At 39.5% G+C, this 19,030-nt stretch overlaps 1 protein-coding gene across 1 annotated transcript; it reads right to left on the bottom strand.

Annotated features, from left to right (window-relative positions):
• Positions 1-8,800: 8,800 nt before the first annotated feature.
• On the bottom strand, positions 8,801-12,830 carry POLR1F (RNA polymerase I subunit F). Its single transcript, XM_082321644.1, has 4 exons — positions 12,586-12,830; positions 12,302-12,443; positions 10,934-11,142; positions 8,801-9,514 (listed from the first exon to the last, which is right to left on the bottom strand). Exons 1-4 carry the CDS (start codon positions 12,789-12,791, stop codon positions 9,118-9,120), a joined length of 954 nt encoding a protein of 317 aa, XP_082177770.1. The 5' UTR covers positions 12,792-12,830; the 3' UTR covers positions 8,801-9,117.
• Positions 12,831-19,030: the final 6,200 nt, after the last annotated feature.

Raw genomic sequence — 19,030 nt, 5'->3', positions numbered from 1 at the left:
CATGCCTAATCAAGATGCAAAATTCTGCCTGAAGCTTTTCCCACTGCCATGGAGTCCACAGAGGAGTTAGGGCTCACCGCAGCTGAACTCAGGTCACTTTCTTCAAACAGGGGAACTAATACAGTTTGTCACCTCCATTTCCATGAAGCTTACAGGAACTCAGTATTTCAGTTAAGTAGACCGAAGTCTGTAAGCTGGCCAATAACTAAAAAGTTACTAAGGAAGGACAAAGAAATGCACCTACAGATCACTGCATTTGCATGAGCTTGTATTCACAGCATGGTCACGTAAGCCTCTTTTCCTATACAACCAACTTAAGGAAAGAATCTGAAATATGAACAGTGAAAAACAGGATGAATACATGTCTTAACTGCACTTTGAGACATACAAAAACTAGAAAATAAACTAAACTAACATGGTCACAACAACTAGGGTAGATACAAAGGTTCTGATGCTGAAATACAGAACACATACAAATTCTGTTTGTCTCTTCCAGTCTTATTTCAATTAGCTCACTAGCCCTCTCTGTTGTGGCTGTATTATACTTCATCCTGCTAAAATACCATTTAGATAAAAAAATGTAGCTTTACATATTAGTTCATTTTCCACCTGAATAAACAAGTTTTCTTTACAGCCACCTGTAATACAGAAGTACACTGCTAAGTAACAAAGGAGGGAATGCAATAACTCTGCAGGCTCTCACTGACTTTATTAATTTAAAAGAGGCATTATGAATGTATTCCAAGGGTGGAACAGTAGCAATCAGAAAGTACAACAAAATGCAGAAGTGTCCTTTGTCTTTCAGAACCTTTTGTGTTTTTGACAAGGGACTTTGTAATTGCTCCAGTAGCACAGCACTAACAGAAAGTAATGCTCTGAAGCTAAAATGCTCACCAGAAACCTCCTCTCATCAAATACCAGTTCAGAGAAGTTTTGAGTTCTTTAGATAACAGATGTGGGGGAAAAGCCTGACAGAAAAAGCAATACTCCACCATGTGGCATTGCGTGAGAACAGGCAGAACCCTTCTGCAAGCCAGACTTTTCCAAGTCCTACATTGATTTGACATATAAAGTGTAAATTCATAGTGGATCAGAGTAGTTTTCTTGGAATCATATTCTGACACACTTTTTTAAAAAAAAAAAAAAAAGATAAAAAACACCAAATGCAATCAATTTCACCAGAATATGAACTGGGAGGAAAAAAGCCTTTTGGTTCCCTACCTAACAGTGTAATTCAGATACCTAGAATGGAATACTTCTCTATTTGAAATTACTATTTGCACATTTTAAATGTTATGTCACACTTCCAAAAACTAGAAAAGCATTTTGAATGGACTGAAAATGCTTAGTGGAAAGAAGAGAAAAATGCCTTTAAAGAGAAGTCTTCAAGTTTCCTTCTATTCTCAGGAAAGATTTTGAAACTTCAAAAACTTCCTTAAACTGAAATTTTAGCCTTTGTACTTTGGGTTTATGAAGAAATCTCCAGCTTTTTCTCTTTTCTTTTTTTAATTCTTCTCTCCCAGTCAGTTTTCCATAAATTAATTGAATTTTCTTAGACCATTTCTGAAGTGTACTCCAGTAAAGAAACAAAGAAAGTCTAACCACAAAAAATTGCAATAACAATAAAAAAACCCAAATAAAACCTGAAGTATCAGAACTCTCTGTACTAAAGTTTTCCTAACTACTAGAAATATTATTTACAGAATATTTTTGCTCAGAGGCAAGAAAAAACCAACACCACTAAACTAAAAATGCTACAGAAAATGAAAATATATGGTTTTTTCCCTTTGTTACATTTCTCATCATAGAATTAGAAGTGTTCAATAGAAAAATGCTGAAAGAATCCTTCACCAAGTTTTCACATAATCTTTATGATATGAAGAAGCACTCCTTCTATCTACAGTCCCTCATCAGTGATGTTTAAGTGTCTTGCTGCATTGCAACCTGAAAGTGTTGAAGACTGCAACCTACCTCAAGCCCAGCGAGAACTCTCATAGCAAGACATTGCAGAGGTATTCAGTCTATTTTTTTCTGCTTTACATGCACAGCTACTATTTGGCTAAAAAACAGCAATCTTTATTTTTCCTTCATGCAACAGAGCTCTCTCTTATTGCTGTTATTGGTATTTGAATTCAATCCAGTTTGTCAACATCTTTCAACTATCTTTTCTTTCAAGTGTAATTCAAAAATGTGAATGCCTGTCTCACAAACACAGTAATTACTCTTCTATTTCTAAGACTTGTTCATAAAATAAGAAAACAGACTTTGGGGAATTTGTTTTGCCTGAGAAAAGACATTTGCTACACTTAATTAATAGGAAGATACAAAGTTATTTGCAACAGCTTGTCTTCACATTCATCATCATAACATTGCACAACCACAGATTTACAGGATAAATATAAATCAGGAATGAATATGATGATGCTAGGCTCTATTTTAGGATCATTTCTGACAATGTTTTTGCTAACCAGGCATTGAAGTGAGATGGAAATAATCATAATACAAATGACTACAGAACTAATCTGTGAGCATCTGCGTGCTTTGGTAAGTACTTTATAAATACTACCCGGGTAAAAATATGAATTTGCAAATGCACTTAAATCTATAATACATGCACACTTTTTCACTACTTCAGAAACCTTACAACTATCCATAGTTAGTTCAAGGAAACTAAGAGTTCAAGTTTAACTAATGTCTATCCTAAATGAAAAGATGAGTTTTGAAATTATGCATATGAAACAGGAACTATCCTCTCTCTGAGAAAACTAGGAAGACATGGGATTTAGTAATAACAGGCATAAAGTAGGTCACTTATGCTAAATTCAGTCTAGCATCAAGAAAATCATATCAAAACAAGTTATCAGCACATCCCATTCATCATTAGTGCAGACTGTTCCATGTACTTATTTTTAGCCACAATATATGGAATTGCTTTGAAAGGCAGAGGTCAACTGCTTCTCTGTGTAGAATGTAGATACACCAGAGGTGAAGGTGTGCCCCTCTTCACAAAGCCACAAGCCAGCGTTGACAGGGTCCATGAAGAAACTACAAATACCTACCATCTATGCACTTTTTGTTTTGTTGTTGGGTTTTTGGGATTGGGGTATTTTTCAGCAGGGAGACAAATAGCTGTCCTTCTAGGAAAGTGCTTCAAAAAACTGGTCATCTTTGAGTCCACGGAGAGCTGACCAAATCTCTGGAGAAAAAACAAGTCTTCAAGCATGAATGAAATAAACTGGCATTATTCAGAAAGAGGGTCAGATGTCACTAGTTTGTTATCTGAAACAAAAAAGGAGCTGATGCAAAAATTTTGTAGTGCTCCAAGACTACGTCTTATTTTGCCTGATGCTGATATTAATGATTACTGATGCAGCATAAATTTGTCTTTCTTTTTAGTCCAGCTTTTAAATGTTGGTTTGACCGATCCAAACAGAATTTTTATAATTTATCCATACACTAACACTTTTATTATGAGAAAAAAGCACAGACTGTGTCTTTATACACAATAACAAACAAACCTTAACAGTTGACTTCATCAAGGTCAACTGTAGCGCAGTCCAGCTCCAAAAACAAGAAGACTCTGGCTTCAGCCAGCTTCATGAACGAGTGGGAATTATTCCACACTAGTTTTGACAAAATGCTTTCAATGAAATCTGGGATCTTACTTGCACAGTTTGCATTCCACTAACTGCTGCAGTCCCAAGTCTCCAGCAGAAGTTGTGTGTGTGCTGTGCATGTATGTATTGCAATGAGGTCATGCCCACTGATCATGGCTTTGCAGAGAGAACTGCACTATTTCTGAATGCAACCTTAATTGCAACTCAAGTCAAGATATTTGACAAAGATCTGCTTCTTTCAGTGTCCAGACTTCTAGTGGATCAACCATACCTAATGTGAGCTTCTAAGCAACACTGTACCGACAGACTGGCTCTTACCAGAGCTTCTTAAACACATGGTTCTCCTCAATCAATTTGTGCAGCACAATGAAATCCTGCTCTTGAATGGGGCATCATATTTCAGGTGTAGTAAAAATATTCTTAGAGAAGTTCCCATACACCAAAGACACCAGTGAAAGAAATCATGAAGGAAGAAGGAGCACAGGGGATAAGGAGCAAAGAAGCTTTGAAGTGCAATCGTCAGTCATATCTTGGTACCTGCATTCTTAATAAGTATCATATAGCTTCAGAGACCAAAGGTCACAGCTCAACCTTCTAGTCATATGAAATACACTAAAATAATCCATAGAAGAGAAAGGTACTGATAATGAGTCTTGTACCAAAATTCTTTCCTCTATCCATAAGGTTTCTATGCTATGTACCAAGAACTGCTGCAGTACACTCACCTTCTGTACAAAGTTCATTTTAGCTGTTTCTGTAGTTAGATTTCTCAAAGAAGTCTTTGTTGAGTTGAACTGTCCCTGGCCGAAACAGAAATGTTCCAGCAGCAATAATACAGTATAGACATATCAGTCTGGCAAATGGGAGGAGATCATCTATGTATTCAATGTCTTGGAGCAGTGGCCCTTAAAGTGGGAAAATTAAAGCTCATTCCTTCTTACCTATCTTTACTCTTTGCCTGGGATAGTAAGCTACAGGGGAACTTGAAGCCATTGCTAGGCTGCAATTGCTCTTAATTGCTTAACATCAGGTCAATCGAGTGGCTTGTTACAAGACTTACAGCTGAATTTAACACAGCTCTAACTTAGTTCTGTGTAAAGTCATGATAAAGGACACAAAAATCATGATCCGTGTCTGTAAAATCTTATTTACCGACAATGTTGGAGAAGTGCGAAGCTTGATTTTCAGTCTTATTTTTGTTCACATGAATCCAGAAGACAAAGTATCTTCTCCCTATAAAGAGACTAAGTCTACTGGATACTGAAGTTCATCAGGCTTTATTGAAATTACAGAATTTCTGAAAGCTAAATAGCAAAATAGAATCAACATTACGGTAAGAAAAATATATGCCTTATTAAAATGAGACTATTTCAGTCCTTTCATAGCCAACCCTAATAATCCTGAGAGCATCAGATCACCTTCACAGGTATATGGTATATACCTCTTCACAGGTATATGGAAAAAAATACAACAGCCTGGGTATGTAACTACCCCCTTGCTTTTTACAGCAAAGGTCTGTACTGTCTGAGGGCTATCAAAGGCTGGGATGCTTCCAAAGACAAACTGTTTATTCAGAGGCAGATTTGATCAAGGCTCATGTTTTCCAAAAGGCAGCTAGCTTACTTAGGCCCTTTTAAAAATCCTTTCCCTAGAGCTCATCCACTGGGCTGTTTGGGCTGCGTATTTTAAGCAGCAGAAAACTGCCAAGTCAAAAGCAGAGAATTTGTTTCTAAGAGAAGCAAGGAAAAGGCAAAGAGCAAAAGTTAACACTGCAGATTACTGCAAGCTTCAGAGAGTACAAAACAATTGTTTTGGAGAGAGCTAAAAATACTTCCTTCTAAGAGCGCCTGCTCTTCTGCCAAAGCAATGCAATACACTGAGAAAGATCAGAATCAAAATATTTATACTACTATGAAGAAGCAGTCCCTGCTTTAGAAACTTATTATAGCTGGTTAAGTTGGAACTACATTTTTCATAATACAGATAAAAGATTATCAACCACAGACAGAAGCGAGTATTGGCTTTGTTGCCAACTTAATGTTGAAAAAGGAAAAAAACAGCACATTTTCTCTAGATCACCCGATGTAACCACATACCTTGGTGTAACTATCAATATAGTTATAGAACAAAATACAGTTTTACCTTCTAACCTCTTTGCTATGTGACAGAAGTGAGTTGTACTGGAACGCACTCTGAAAAAAAGGAACAGAAGGGACATGCAAACAAATACAAAGTCACCTGGCCTTACTGGAAGCTTTACAAATGTTCGTTCTCGATACTCAAAAATCTCGGCTCAACTCAAAATTCAATACAACTCTTCCTCTGTAGTCCAAGGGAACACAGAAAGCTAAACATTTATAATGATCAAACTTCAGAGAAACTTTTATGGAAAGTGTCAGGTTCAGCTGCTTTCCTTTGTTAATTTCAAGCATCGGAATATCTTAGGTTTTTTTAAGGGGAAAAAAACAAAGAGAAGTGATTTAGTCATGAATAGAGTGACAATTCACTTTTGAAAATCCAAGTTTTCTTGCCATATTTAGCTAATGCCGAAACAGTGTCTACAGCAACATCAAGAGTGCAGCTGAGGCTGCCAATACTGGCTCCAACTGTGAAAAGCACTTTTTTTCTTTTTTCTTTTTTTAAGTCTTTTCTTCACTTTTCCCCTTCCAAAGACACAAAACAGTGGAAAACAGTCAACTGCTTTGTACAATTGTCAGGCAAAGGAATCTACAGTTTTATTTTGTACCACAATTGCTATTTGCATATTAACCTAGCAAGAATTTAATGTAACACATTATAGTATTTGCAACATTGGAGCAACAACTTGTTCATCAATCATGAATTGCAAGCTCCTGCATTTAATTTATTTTTAAATTGTTCTATTCTGTTGTAAGCCAAGAAAGAAAACCAAAAAATAATACAAGATGGTGTCGGCCACACTTGCGTGCCAAAAAAATCCTGCCTTTAAAGAAGGCCCAAAACTGAGACAGATTACGTTAGGCTTTCAGAAAAGTTGCTTAATACCCTCAAAAATCCAGTTTTCATAGTTTGTTAAATTACAGTAGGCAATTCTCTTTCAGTAAGAGAATGGTAAAGCAGCAAAAGTGGAAGAAGCATTCAAAGTGCTGAAAGCATTTATACTATCAATCATCTATGTTACTTGATACACTAGCTGCAACTTCAGTTTCTCCCCCTGAACGTCTCCCTTCTCTCCATGCTGATGAAAAGCTGGAACAGAGCAAGACAAACTCTTGGTGCTACAAGCTGGTTCTATGAACTGGTGGGGCTTGGCTCATGCTGCAGTCACCAACAGCGGGTCTGCTGGAGATGTGTTTCCCTTCCCTAAAAGGGAAAGTGAGCTATAATGATTATTAAGGACTAACAGATGAACTCATATGACAGTCTTTGGTTCATCTGCAATAGCAGTTGCCTCCATCCTTCTCTTCCCATAGGCATGAACAAAAAATATCTGCACTTGCCATCCTCCTCTCTGATATATCCTCCATACCTACCCATCCAACTTCTTCCCTCTACATCAATCCATTAAAAAAAAAGGGGGGGGGGGGAACACCTAACAGATAATTTCTGACTGTAAATTATGTCCCAGCCTTCAGCCTGTCCTGTGTAGTTAAATTTTAAGCACGCTAGGGCAGGACTTTTTTTCTGTTAATCTCTGCAACATTTAACACACCAGAATACTGCCCTCAGGTGACCTTGTAGCATGCTGTAACAAACACATTACAAACATGCTATCTGACCTCTCAGGTTTGTCACAGTACAGGAAGAATGGACAGATGAGACAGCATCCATGAAACTGCATGTTGTTCATGTGTCAGCATTACCACATGTGGAAACACAACAGGGACAATTCGTGTTCATCTCAGGACTGTTGAGAGACTGGTTTCAAGATCAAGTACACTGAAGAGCAAGCAAAAGAGGATATACTGAAGTTTCTGCCGCCCGTAAACAGCTACTTAAGCTCACCTTACAGGTCTTCAAAAACTCTTAACTTGGTTCTTTACGGTGTTGTAATAACTTTAAAATGCCTATGATGTACTACCATGCCATCAAGCCTAGAAGGCAGAAACCTAGATTTGTCTTGGCAAGTTTGGAGCTTTAAAGATACATAAAAGACATTAACATAGCACAAAGTGAGCCCTAAAACAAGTATTGTCACACTTTAAATTCAGAACATGTTGAACGTGAATGGGTATGTTATTAGGCACTGTATACAAATCTAGTAAAGTGAGCTAATAGCATCAGCATAATCACTAGTGCAAAATGTTTTGTCACCTAAGAACAGACACACGAACAGCAAGTTTCCACATACATGCTGTTTACTTACAAGGCTTCCAAAGAGCTGGTTATGTTTTCTTGTAATAGGTAAACCAATACCAAAGCAATCACTGCCTCCTACCTCGGTTAAAGACTCAGCCTAGACCGTGTCATGCTACAGCTCTCCCCAGAACTCCTCACAATAGAAAAGAGCCGCAACTAAAAGTACTGATACTCCAAAAATTATCATACATGTAATACCAGGAAAATTAGTTAATAAAGGCACATTTGTTAATGTTTGACTGTCATTTTCCCATTGTCAGAACTTTCCACTAACATTAATTCCAACAGTTTGGAAAATATTGACAGTAGGTACCTGCTATTCCAGAGAGCAGTGTTTGAAAGTTACACTAGCACAAAAAGTTGGGAGTTGCACTTTAGCTTTTTTTTCTTAAAAGAAAACTGTGACGTCAATGAGGTTGATGCATAAAAATGAACGTTATCAAACCATGTCCCATTATCAACTGCTTGATCAGCCTGTATCTCGGTGGTAGTCTAACCCATAAGTGGTACTTCATTATATTAGATTACATCAATCTTTTCCCGTCTTCCCTGCTTGCTCTGAATCAATTGATCAAACTGTTTTCCCTAGAGTACCACAAAAGGTGTTCTGAAAGATCCAAGACACTCAAGAGTTTGCTTAATCTTTAAGTCAGGCTGCAGAGTTTCATTCACAGGCATTCATGGCCCCTTACTACAATAAAAAAAAAAAAAAAAAAAAATTCTTCTCAGCCCCTGGGAATTCAGGTGCATTTCCCAGAACCCCAAAGGTCAGCCTAATCTAATCGTATAAAATCAAGACACTGAGCAGCAAAGATGGAATTAGAGTAGAAAAGATTGTAACTAGCTACTGGTTAATGCATGGAACCAGGAAGCAGACACAGGGGTGATGTATGTGTTCCTGTAATTACATTCCACTGTTCTTCTGTGCCTTATTTTCCAGTAAATAAAACAGGCAGATATTGCTTCTATCCCGTTTCTTCTATCACTTCTTTAAAAGCTCCTGCCTTTGAAGCTGTTGGTGCACATATACACACAAACATCATCCCACCTAGCAGAGCAGATTGTTTAGTAAAGAAATATACATATACATTTTGAAAACTGGATTTTATTGGAAGTTTATCAAAAACGTCTGAAATCTTATTCAGGAAAGGCACTTCAGACTTTAGTCCCTTTTCTTTTTAGCTTTGGGCTCTTGTGACAGCTGAGATAATTCACTTTCTTCGAATTCATCACAATGCTTTCTTTTCTTTTTCTTTGACTTTTTATGGTCACTTTGGTAACCACTGGAGTCACTGGTAGGCAACACATGTTCCTGTCCTTCTTGCTTATGTTTTTTCTTTTTCTTCTTCTTCTTGTTTTTATCATCACATACTCCATTCACAGCATCTACACTTTGCTCTTCTGCATTTTCCCTCCCAGTGTTATCCGTTTCCCCTAGAGGCTCCTCTGTGACATTATCTCCCCCAGAGTCATTAAAGCCATTCTCCTGGTTGTCAAGCTTTTGAATTTCAACTCCATTTGTACTGTCAGTGACGGTCTCAGATTGTTTGGGCTGCATGCTGTAGAGAAATACACAAAATAAGCTGAAGTAAAGACATCTAAGTGCACCTCACACAGTCAAATGTCAAAATTGGTTAAAACACAGTATTTATACCAAGTGGTGAAAAGATAAGCACCTGCTAAAAACAACAAACGGAGAACATGCGAGTCTAGTTACAGAAAATCATAAGGCCGGTTTATTACTTTCAGGGTAATTTCTATTACCCGACTAGCTTCTTTCTTACCACAGAATCAATATTCTGTTTCAAACCTTAGCCTAAATTTCTTCTCTAAAATGCTGTACAGACTATTTTGATATTTCCTCTTTTCTTGTACTCCTTCATCCTCTATTTCCTAATTACACACTGTGTAGTAAACCTTTTTAAGTTATTCACAAACACACACAACCAACGGCCTGTTCAATCATACATGAGACACACTGCTGGCTTTACCAAGGAACTGCCTTGGGGATGTCTATACGGTTAAAACAAAAGGTGATGCCAGAAGAGTCAAAAAAAGAAGAAGAAAAAAAACCCAAACAAAATCCAAAAACCCAGCAAGTACCTTGCAACTGAGAGCACTGGAGAAAATGTCTAGGAAGACAAATATGGAAAGAATGCAGTTAAAAATCATGGAGGAGGAGATGTCCCCAGAGGCACTGAGGACAAAATCGTTTAAGTTTCATTGTAAGTTCACTGAAACAATCCAGAGCATCCTTCCAGATTAAAAAAAAAAAGTTATGATTTTGTCAGTAGTAGTCATATTGTACATTTAATTAAAAACATAACCACATTGGTAGAAAAAAATTGCTCAGCAAACGACTGTTTAAAAAAAAAAAAAAAAAACAAAAACATCTGAATGGACCCTTTTAAAGATATCACTATTAAGATTTTTAGCAAGCTACTCTAAAAATTTACAGAGGCATAAGCAAAAGGAAGAAAGTGATGCATTTTCTCATGTCATTTTTGAGATCAAGTATATTCTTATGCTTCAGCAAGCATTTAAGTCACCCACGTAACTATTTGTGGTTACATAACACGTGTGTGTGTGTGTGTGTGTGTGTGTGTGTAAATACAAATGTAAACATTGCGTTCAGGTGTTTTCACTTGAAAAGCCTATGCACATTCATTAACACAGCTACTCTAGACATTTGGGGTGTTATTTTGAACATGTACTATTTATGCAATCAACAGTTCACAGGTCAGCACATTCAGATTTCTAAAGCTAAAAAAAAGAAAAATCTATTTTTACTTTTCCAGAGAAAATTTCCATGCAAGTGCTTAACACTAGAAAGTTTAGTTTAAGCTAACATGGCTATATATAGACATGGGTTTATGTATAAGCAAGAAAGCTTAAAGATTAAGATGTTAATTCAAATAATTTAGCTTGGAACAAACTCATTAAATCAGTTAAAAATATTCTCTAGTAGAGCACGATACCTGCTTTTAGTGAGTCCTCCTCGAATGAAGAACACCCCAGCTGCATCAGAATCCAAGTGCAATACTTGAAATTTCAGTTCATCCCCTATTTTAAACCCCAGCTCTTGCCACTGTACAATGGACATTTGTTCAGGTTTAGGGATAGAAGCATTGAAGCATCCATGTATCAGGCAGCCAATATGACTAGGTGCCACTTTATTAATTACCCCCTGAAAAAGAAAAAGAACGTCATAGTAAATATCACCCCTTTAAAGGCACACATGATATGTATTTGATTTCCTATACGGACACTTCTCAACGAGACTTTATACGCACAAATCGCAAAGTCAGTTTACCTAGCGAATAAGCTAACTCTTCTTCACTAAAAATCAAAGCTATTCCTACATACTCTTCATACAATTCCTCTCAAAATAGAAATGAACCTTTATCTGCAAGAGAAAGGAAGTCAGAACATGGGATTTAGCCACAGTGAATACCTGAATACAACAGGTAACTCCTTCCTCACACTACAGCCATCAACTGTGCTTTAAAGCCATTTTAAGTCTGATTTACTTGCCTAAAGCAGCCTTCATGCTGGCACAGCACTACTTAGCAGCTAAAGACACAGATGACACATAAAAAGCTTTTATGTACTCCATTCAGTAGGTCTGACACATTTGCATGTCAAACGTTATTCACCTTTGTTTTCCCCAAGGATGAATGAAAGACACTGAGAGTTTTTTCATTCTCCTCCTAGCCAGAGGACCCATTCATTTCTCAACCACATTTAGAAAGACACAAGCTATACTGCAGAAGGTATGGCACACCAACGAACGTAAGCCAACTCTCAACTTATTTTTTCCAGAAGTACTGACCCAAGGGTGTTAACAAGCTTAAAGCTCTTCTGTGAGCCACACATTTCCTTTTACTGAAAGGCAGGCTTCAACTTGATGTACTGCTTTTGTACTCGAAGGAAATAAACTCATGAGAACACCCTAAACATTCCTGCCACTATTCAAGAAGAACAAGCACACCTGTTTGAGAATTGTCTGTTCTTCGGAAAGAAGCATCGATACAAATGATATACAAAAGTATGACAAAGTATTTAAAAGTATGTAATCCTTATAATAAAATATTTTAATAACATATTAAGTATTATACATAAATTTAACAAATGTAGGGACAGACGGTACTGGTAGATGAAAATAAAAACTACTACTACAACCTGTTAATAAACTACTGTAAACTACTCATACACGAATAAACTATTCATATAAACTAAAATATAACTCCACCTAAGTCCCAGACCTCTGTTGACGATGGAGAGAAGCCAAGCTTTGATTACTTAGTAAAAAAAACGCCTCGTGAGACGTCAACGCGTTTACATACCACCAGTTTTTTCCCTCTCTTGGGGCTGAAGATGACGAAGTCCGCCTCGATGTTCAGGTGGATGAATCCTTGGTCGTCGTAAATGTCCCCGAGCTCACCCACCACTTTGATGTTGTCGTAAGCCACCGGCACACCCTGAAGGCTGGAAGGAGAAGGGGGGGCACCGTTAGCCGTTAGGGCGGAGACAGCCCCACCACCGGGGCCCGGGGCCCTCCCCCCGGCCGCGGCGGGGCCCCCAGGCGGGCTGAGGCCTCCCCCGAGCCGAGCCCCCTCCCCGGCCGCACCTCTCCGAGTAGCGCAGGAGCTCGGCGTCGAGCTGGGCGCGGATGCCGGTGCGCTTGCGGCCCAGGTAGCGCGGCGGCAGCGCGACGTGCCTGCGGTGCGGCGCCACCACCAGGCAGGAGTAGCGGCGCCCCACCAGGCCGCGGGCCACGGCGAAGGAGGGGATCGCGGCGGCGGGCAGCGGCGGCGGCTCCCCCGCCACGGCCATGCTGCGGGCGGGCAGCGGCGGGGCCGCGCGGCCGGCGGCGGCGACTGCACACGCCACGGCGCGCGGCGGTGGCGTCACGCACCATCCGGCGGCGCCCCGGCCGCGGGGAGTGACGCACTTCCGAGTGCCGCCGGCGGGGAGCGAGGCGGGCCGGGGTGCGCGGGTCCCGCAGGGCGGCGCGGACATGGCGGGTCCCTTGGTTGTTTCCGTCTCGGGGTACCGCGGCCTGTGGGTGTCCGGGGTGGCGGCCCCCCAGGTTCCTGCTGACCGGCTGCGCCTCTCTCTCCCGTCCCTGCCACAGCCCTGGGCAAACGGGGTGGTCCGTGGTAGCCCCTAGAAACAGCCGTATATCTCCGTAATCCATACGTCATTTCGTTCCTCTTGAGATCATGCCTCCGCGATTGGCGGCATTTATTTTCTCTTTTCAACTGATTTTGCACGGACTGGCGCCCTTCACGCATCCAATTGCCCCGTGAACCTAAATCAAACACTTGGTGGTTTAGACAAAACACTGTGTTATGATGTCATCGTAAATTTTAAGTTGAACATTTGTTAATTTAGACAAAAGATGCTGTTGTGATGTCAAATTACCTTAAGTGGTATGCTTCATGTATGGCAATGTTAAGAATATAGAATTCATTTTCTGTTGCTAGGGCCTGAGTCTGATTTGTCCATATAATGAGAAATTTTGTAACACTTTATTAACCGCATGCTAAAAGGTGGAAGAAGAAGAAAAATAAAATTATGAAATTCACAAAAAGGGAGGCTGATGGCACTGTACGTTGCAAATGACCTACAAAGTGAGCTGCAGTAATAGCAACAAAAAAGCTCGTTGTCTTCTTGTAACCAATGGAACTTGGTAAAGGCTTTGTCCAGAAAAGTCAGACTTCGTATGAGCACAAAGTTGCACGGTATTGCCTTAAGATTTGATTTTAAACTGATTCAACTGAACTGGTGCACAACATTGGAAAAGGTATTCTTTCTTTGAATTATGTATCATTTATACCAGCTTAACTTGTTTTAGTAAATCATAGACTCATAGAACCATAGAATCATTTAGGTTGGAAAAGACCTTTAAGATCATCGAGTCCAACCATTAACCTAACACTGCCAAGTCCACCACTGAACCATGTCCCTAAGCGCCACATCTACCCATCTTTTAAATACCTCCAGGGATGGGGACTCCACCACTTCCCTGGGCAGCCTCTTCCAATGCTTGACAACCCTTTTGGTGAAGAAATTTTTCCTAATAGCCAATCTAAACTTCCCCTGGCGCAACTCGAGGCCATTTCCTCTTGTCCTATCACTTGTTACTTGGGAGAAGAGACCAGCCCCAACCTCGCTGCAACCTCCTTTCAGGTAGTTGTAGATAGCAATAAGGTCTCCCCTCATCCTCCTCTTCTCCAGGCTAAACAACCCCAGCTCCCTCAGCTGCTCCTCATAAGACTTATGCTCTAGGCCCTTCACCAGCTTTGTTGCCCTCCTCTGGACACGCTCCAGCACCTCAATGTCCTTCTTGTAGTGAGGGGCCCAAAACTGAACACAGTACTCGAGGTGCGGCCTCACCAGTGCTGAGTACAGGGGGACGATCACTTCCCTCGTCCTGCTGGCCACACTATTCTTGATACAAGCCAGGATGCCATTGGACTCCCTTGTCTAAGAAGGAGTTTTACAGAGAACTATTGAGACTTAAGGAGGAATAAGTATTTGGCTCGATAAGGTTGCATTGTTTTTAATTTTTGTATTTCGATAGCATATTGGACTGCAGTTACACTAAAGTGCATCTGACATAAGCAAAAATGACATAGTGTTTTTTCCAATATACTTTTTTGTTGTGGATGGTAAACATCCAAAACTAAAACAAGACAAATGTAATTCTAAAACTTTCCCTAAAACTTGTAGAAGTTCTAAACTGATTTTGCTTAAATAGGATGTTCACCTTTTGCATTTGCATGCAGTATACATTTTCTCATATTGGCCATGTTTTGTTTCTCAGTGTCTTTTTGTAGCAAAGGTCAAACATATTTTAACAGGGAAAAGAAAAAGTCCAAACTTGATGAGTTTACAAATTATTTTGCTAAGGAATTGATGGAATATAAAAAGATGCAAAAAGAGCGTACACTTTCAAATGTACACTTTCAAACTGATTGAATCCACATGGGGATTTATAAAAATAAATTTTTGATATATCGATTTAACTAAAGGTGTTAAAATTCCTTTTACACTGTGGGGGCCTCAGAAACACTGTTGTTCTATAAAAACAAAACTTAAATCAGATATCAGAAATACTTGAACTCCCACTAAAATGTTAAGTGATGCAAAAGCCTTTGAAACTACTCAAATACTACATCACCAGAAGGTTTTCTTTGACTGAACATACTGTGAAGACGGGACATTGTTAGTTTTCACGGGTAAAACAAATGGTATAATTTGCAGTACTTTACTGCAAGTAAAGTTGGATTAGTGTGAAAGAACTGACATAAAAATGGCTTTCAGATGTCAGACAGAACTTGCAAATTTGAAAGAGAAAATGTCTTGAACTACTGTAATCTGTATTCTCTTGTGGCTTTAATCCTCCAAGGTATTTAATGTCTATTGAAATTAATTCTATGTTATACGCTTTTAGCTTTCTGGAAGAAATATCTATATTTTTTATTTCATCAATTTAGGTCATATTTAATCCTTGCAATGTGCTTTCAATCTTGGTTACAGACCTTATACAATAACTGCATCCACTTCTATTCCTAAATGAAATATACATTTTATAACTCTTATTTATGGGTGGATTTAGCCTGCAGTGAGAACATATAATGCACTAAGGACTACACTCAACTTTATCCAGGATAATAAAAACCTAACTCTACTCCTTAAATAAAAACTCAGAATAAGGTAGAAAGGCAGTATGAACAAAAATGTGGACTTTTATCTTTCTTCCTGTAGGCAGGTTGGACAAGATGGTGCTAGAAGGGCTCCCTCCCTCTGCTCCTGTAGCAATCTGGGGTTATCCCCGCAGACTTCTGTCCCCAGAAATCTCCCTACGCACGTGTGCCATGCCCCAGAGCATGCAGCACATTACTTTCTGGCAGCCTACGGAAAGTCTCACTCTGACAGGCTGCAAACATTTTTTTGCTTTATATCAGGCACTCTAAACTGAAAATCTACAGCAAAATAATAATGTCTTTAAGCCTACAGATACTGTATGGGGCCTACAGAGGGCTGGGCTAAACCCTAAACTATGTGGACAAGGCCAGTAGTCCTTAAAAGGAGTTATGTTTTAGCAGCCACACTACTGCTTGGCCTGGAAGCCAAGAATTGCTCCCCAAGGCAGATGGTGCCCTGGCCTTGTGTAGGTATTTTAGTTGAGATCAGGTCTGCGCTTTCTAATTTAATCTCCATTTATCCCTGCTACTGTGTTTTGGTTTTCATTGCACTTCACTCTTGGGACTTCCAGATTTCCTTTCAGGCTAAAGTAATCTGGAGAATGAACTTTAAATCCTAATGGTCATTAAGTCTATAGGGTCAGGCCAGAGCTAATTCAAAATAACCTCCTTTAAACTTTTAGTATAGATACCTGGTCCCAGCACCAGCTGTTTTACTCTGCGAATCCGCACCTGTCAGGTCACATTGCTTGCTGTTGCAACATAGCCTATCTGGACCAAAAGCAGTGTTGCCTTGCAGTCTGCTAGAGACTTCAGACCCATTGTATGACTTGGGCTTTCATTACCTGACTGTAAAAGGTGCCCTGACCAAAGAGAGGAGTCTCAATCCAACTGCCACCTCCTCGCATTCATTTCTTGTCTTCTTTTTCTTCCCTAGTTGTATATCTTCTTTTCACTTCTTGACGTTAGCTTTCGGTTTAAAAACAATCTGTCTTAGCTGACCTTTTAGCAGCACTGCAGCATGCCTGTGTCCAAAAGGCAGCTAAAATCAATGTCTAAAACAGCACAGCATTGGTATGTTTGCCAAGTCTCGCAGTGGCTGATAAAACTCTGCAGAGCCTGTTTTGCTCTAGCAGTCAGGTTGCCAGTAACAATCGGGACCAAAACCAAAAGCTGCATTTTCAATCACTGCTGTTCTTTTCCTTTCTGTTTTATCTGTGTTTGTCTTGTTTTCTCTTTATGGAAAGAAGGCCAGACTCCAGTACAGAGATTCATTAACAGCCACATATCCAGCACCTTCCAGCTGGTCTTTTCTTTTATTCCCATACACTCATTGCCATCTTCAATCCAAGTTTCTGAATTGACATCATATGTTGGGTAGAAGCCTCATCCAACTGCCCATTCATGCTCTTTTGTGGCAGCTGCAGCTCATTCATTCAGAGGGCAGCCTCCATCCAGCATTAAAATCCTGGAAGTCTTAGCTGCAATGAAATATACTGCATCTCGTGCAGAGTGGAAGAGCGCCCATGGCACTGTACTGGAGTAGAAGATACACTCCCTCTTAGGGCTGTGTGCTCAAAGGACTTGGTGTGTTTTGAAATTGAATCCATCCCAGGTTCCTCATCACACAACTCATGCTCTATAAAAAAGAGAAATGAAGAAATGCCTCACAGTTACAAAGAAAGGGTAAATAGAGTAGAAAACACATGCTCATAATTTTTTTTCAAATATTTTAGCTGGCTTAGTTTTGTGGAAGTTTTTTTGAGAGAGCCACTGTTCAATTACATATAAAATCAATCAATGTAAGGGATTAGCTAAAGTTGCAATAGTTACAGTAGTAAAAACTCATTTGACTGGAAATGTGAGAGGAATTAAGTTATTATTCTCAGGCAAAAATCTAATTTGAGCAAATACAGCATGATAAGATGAATACTGTTTTTCCTCTAACAAAGACATTGCCCAAAGATGGTTGATGCTCCTGTCGGTATATTGGGCATCTCTGTATCACTAGGTTTGTACATCAACAAAATGTACCAAATGCTGAAAATCCACCAGGTGGCACACTAAAGCCTTGATACTGAAAAGTGCCATCATCCAAGAGAAGGATAGTAACTGCGTGGTAGGCTGAAAATTTAATCTGTATTACAATATGCAGACTGTGCTTTGTTTTGTCAGCGATTAGTAGGTCAATCTTTAATAGCTAGGAAATGACTTAGAGAAACAATAAGGGAAAGAAATGGGATAAGACAGCAATTATGTTAATTTTTTTCAGATAATAATTTGTCTTGATTTGTAGTGACATTTATTATGTCTGGGATGGACATCTCCTAACAGCTGGGGACTGGCTAGCTTTGCCTTTGGCCCTTGATTCTCCAAGTAGGTTACTGCCTGCCAGGAAATGGCTGATAAGGCCAGCCATCAGTATTGCCTACACTGTGAATCACTCTTCTGGAGATAACAACTCATCTATAAATATATTACTGAAAAAACTGTATCCAAGTAGCTCCCTAGCCTTACATCTGTGGAAATGGGAGAACCTGCCGTAGGACGACTGGTGCTGGCTGTGGTCCCCCTCTCCAGCTTTGCTGGTGTTTGAAGGCATAGTTTCCATTGTAGAGACATCACGACCTGTGGAGATCTGTCTGTTGTTGTGATGCTGAGTATCTCCTCCATGTTTCCAGCCAGTGAGTGAAACGTGTTCAGATCCTGGCTGAAAGTACAGCAAATAGTGTGAGAACGTGACTTTTCCCATGTATACAGGAGGTGACGTTGCCACAGAAACAAGGGAGGGAAGCAGCCGATGCCAACGTGAAGAACAGTAAGGCTTTTCTACAGCATTCTAAATGCTTCTGACAAATTGTGCTAACAAATGAGGTGAGTGCACAGGTTGTACATGGGGTAAATGAGGTGTCTCTTAACAATCTGGCTGTGTTGTTTTGTGGTTTGTACTCTGAGAAACTTCAAGCAACCCTTTACTCCAGCTTTTTTAAAATTGTCAGGAAAGATAGGAATTAAGGATCCACAGGGGATTGCCTCCAGAAAAGCCAGCTGCTATTAATTTTAAGAGTAGAAAATGTCTTTCTGCCATCCTGCTTTATGACTCCTGTACTTCTTCAAGATACTACAAAAGACAAAATAATCTGATTCTACTAGTTCTCTATCTTTTTAATGTTCATATCCTGTTAAATCACGTAAAGAATTAGGAAGACATATTTATAATGAAATAAAGAACATTCAGACATTTAGACCTAAATTCTTGCTCAGACAAAACTCTAGAAATTATATAGGTTTTGGTGAGACACAGGTATTTTTAATTTATAGTGCTGTTCCCATTTTGCATCTATTACCTCTTTCTGTTAA

Source organism: Platalea leucorodia (assembly GCF_965183815.1).
Source record: "Platalea leucorodia genome assembly, chromosome: 1".
Lineage (NCBI taxonomy): Eukaryota > Metazoa > Chordata > Aves > Pelecaniformes > Threskiornithidae > Platalea > Platalea leucorodia.
Note: the sequence above shows the minus strand (reverse complement) of the source record. Positions and strands in the feature narration are given on the sequence as shown.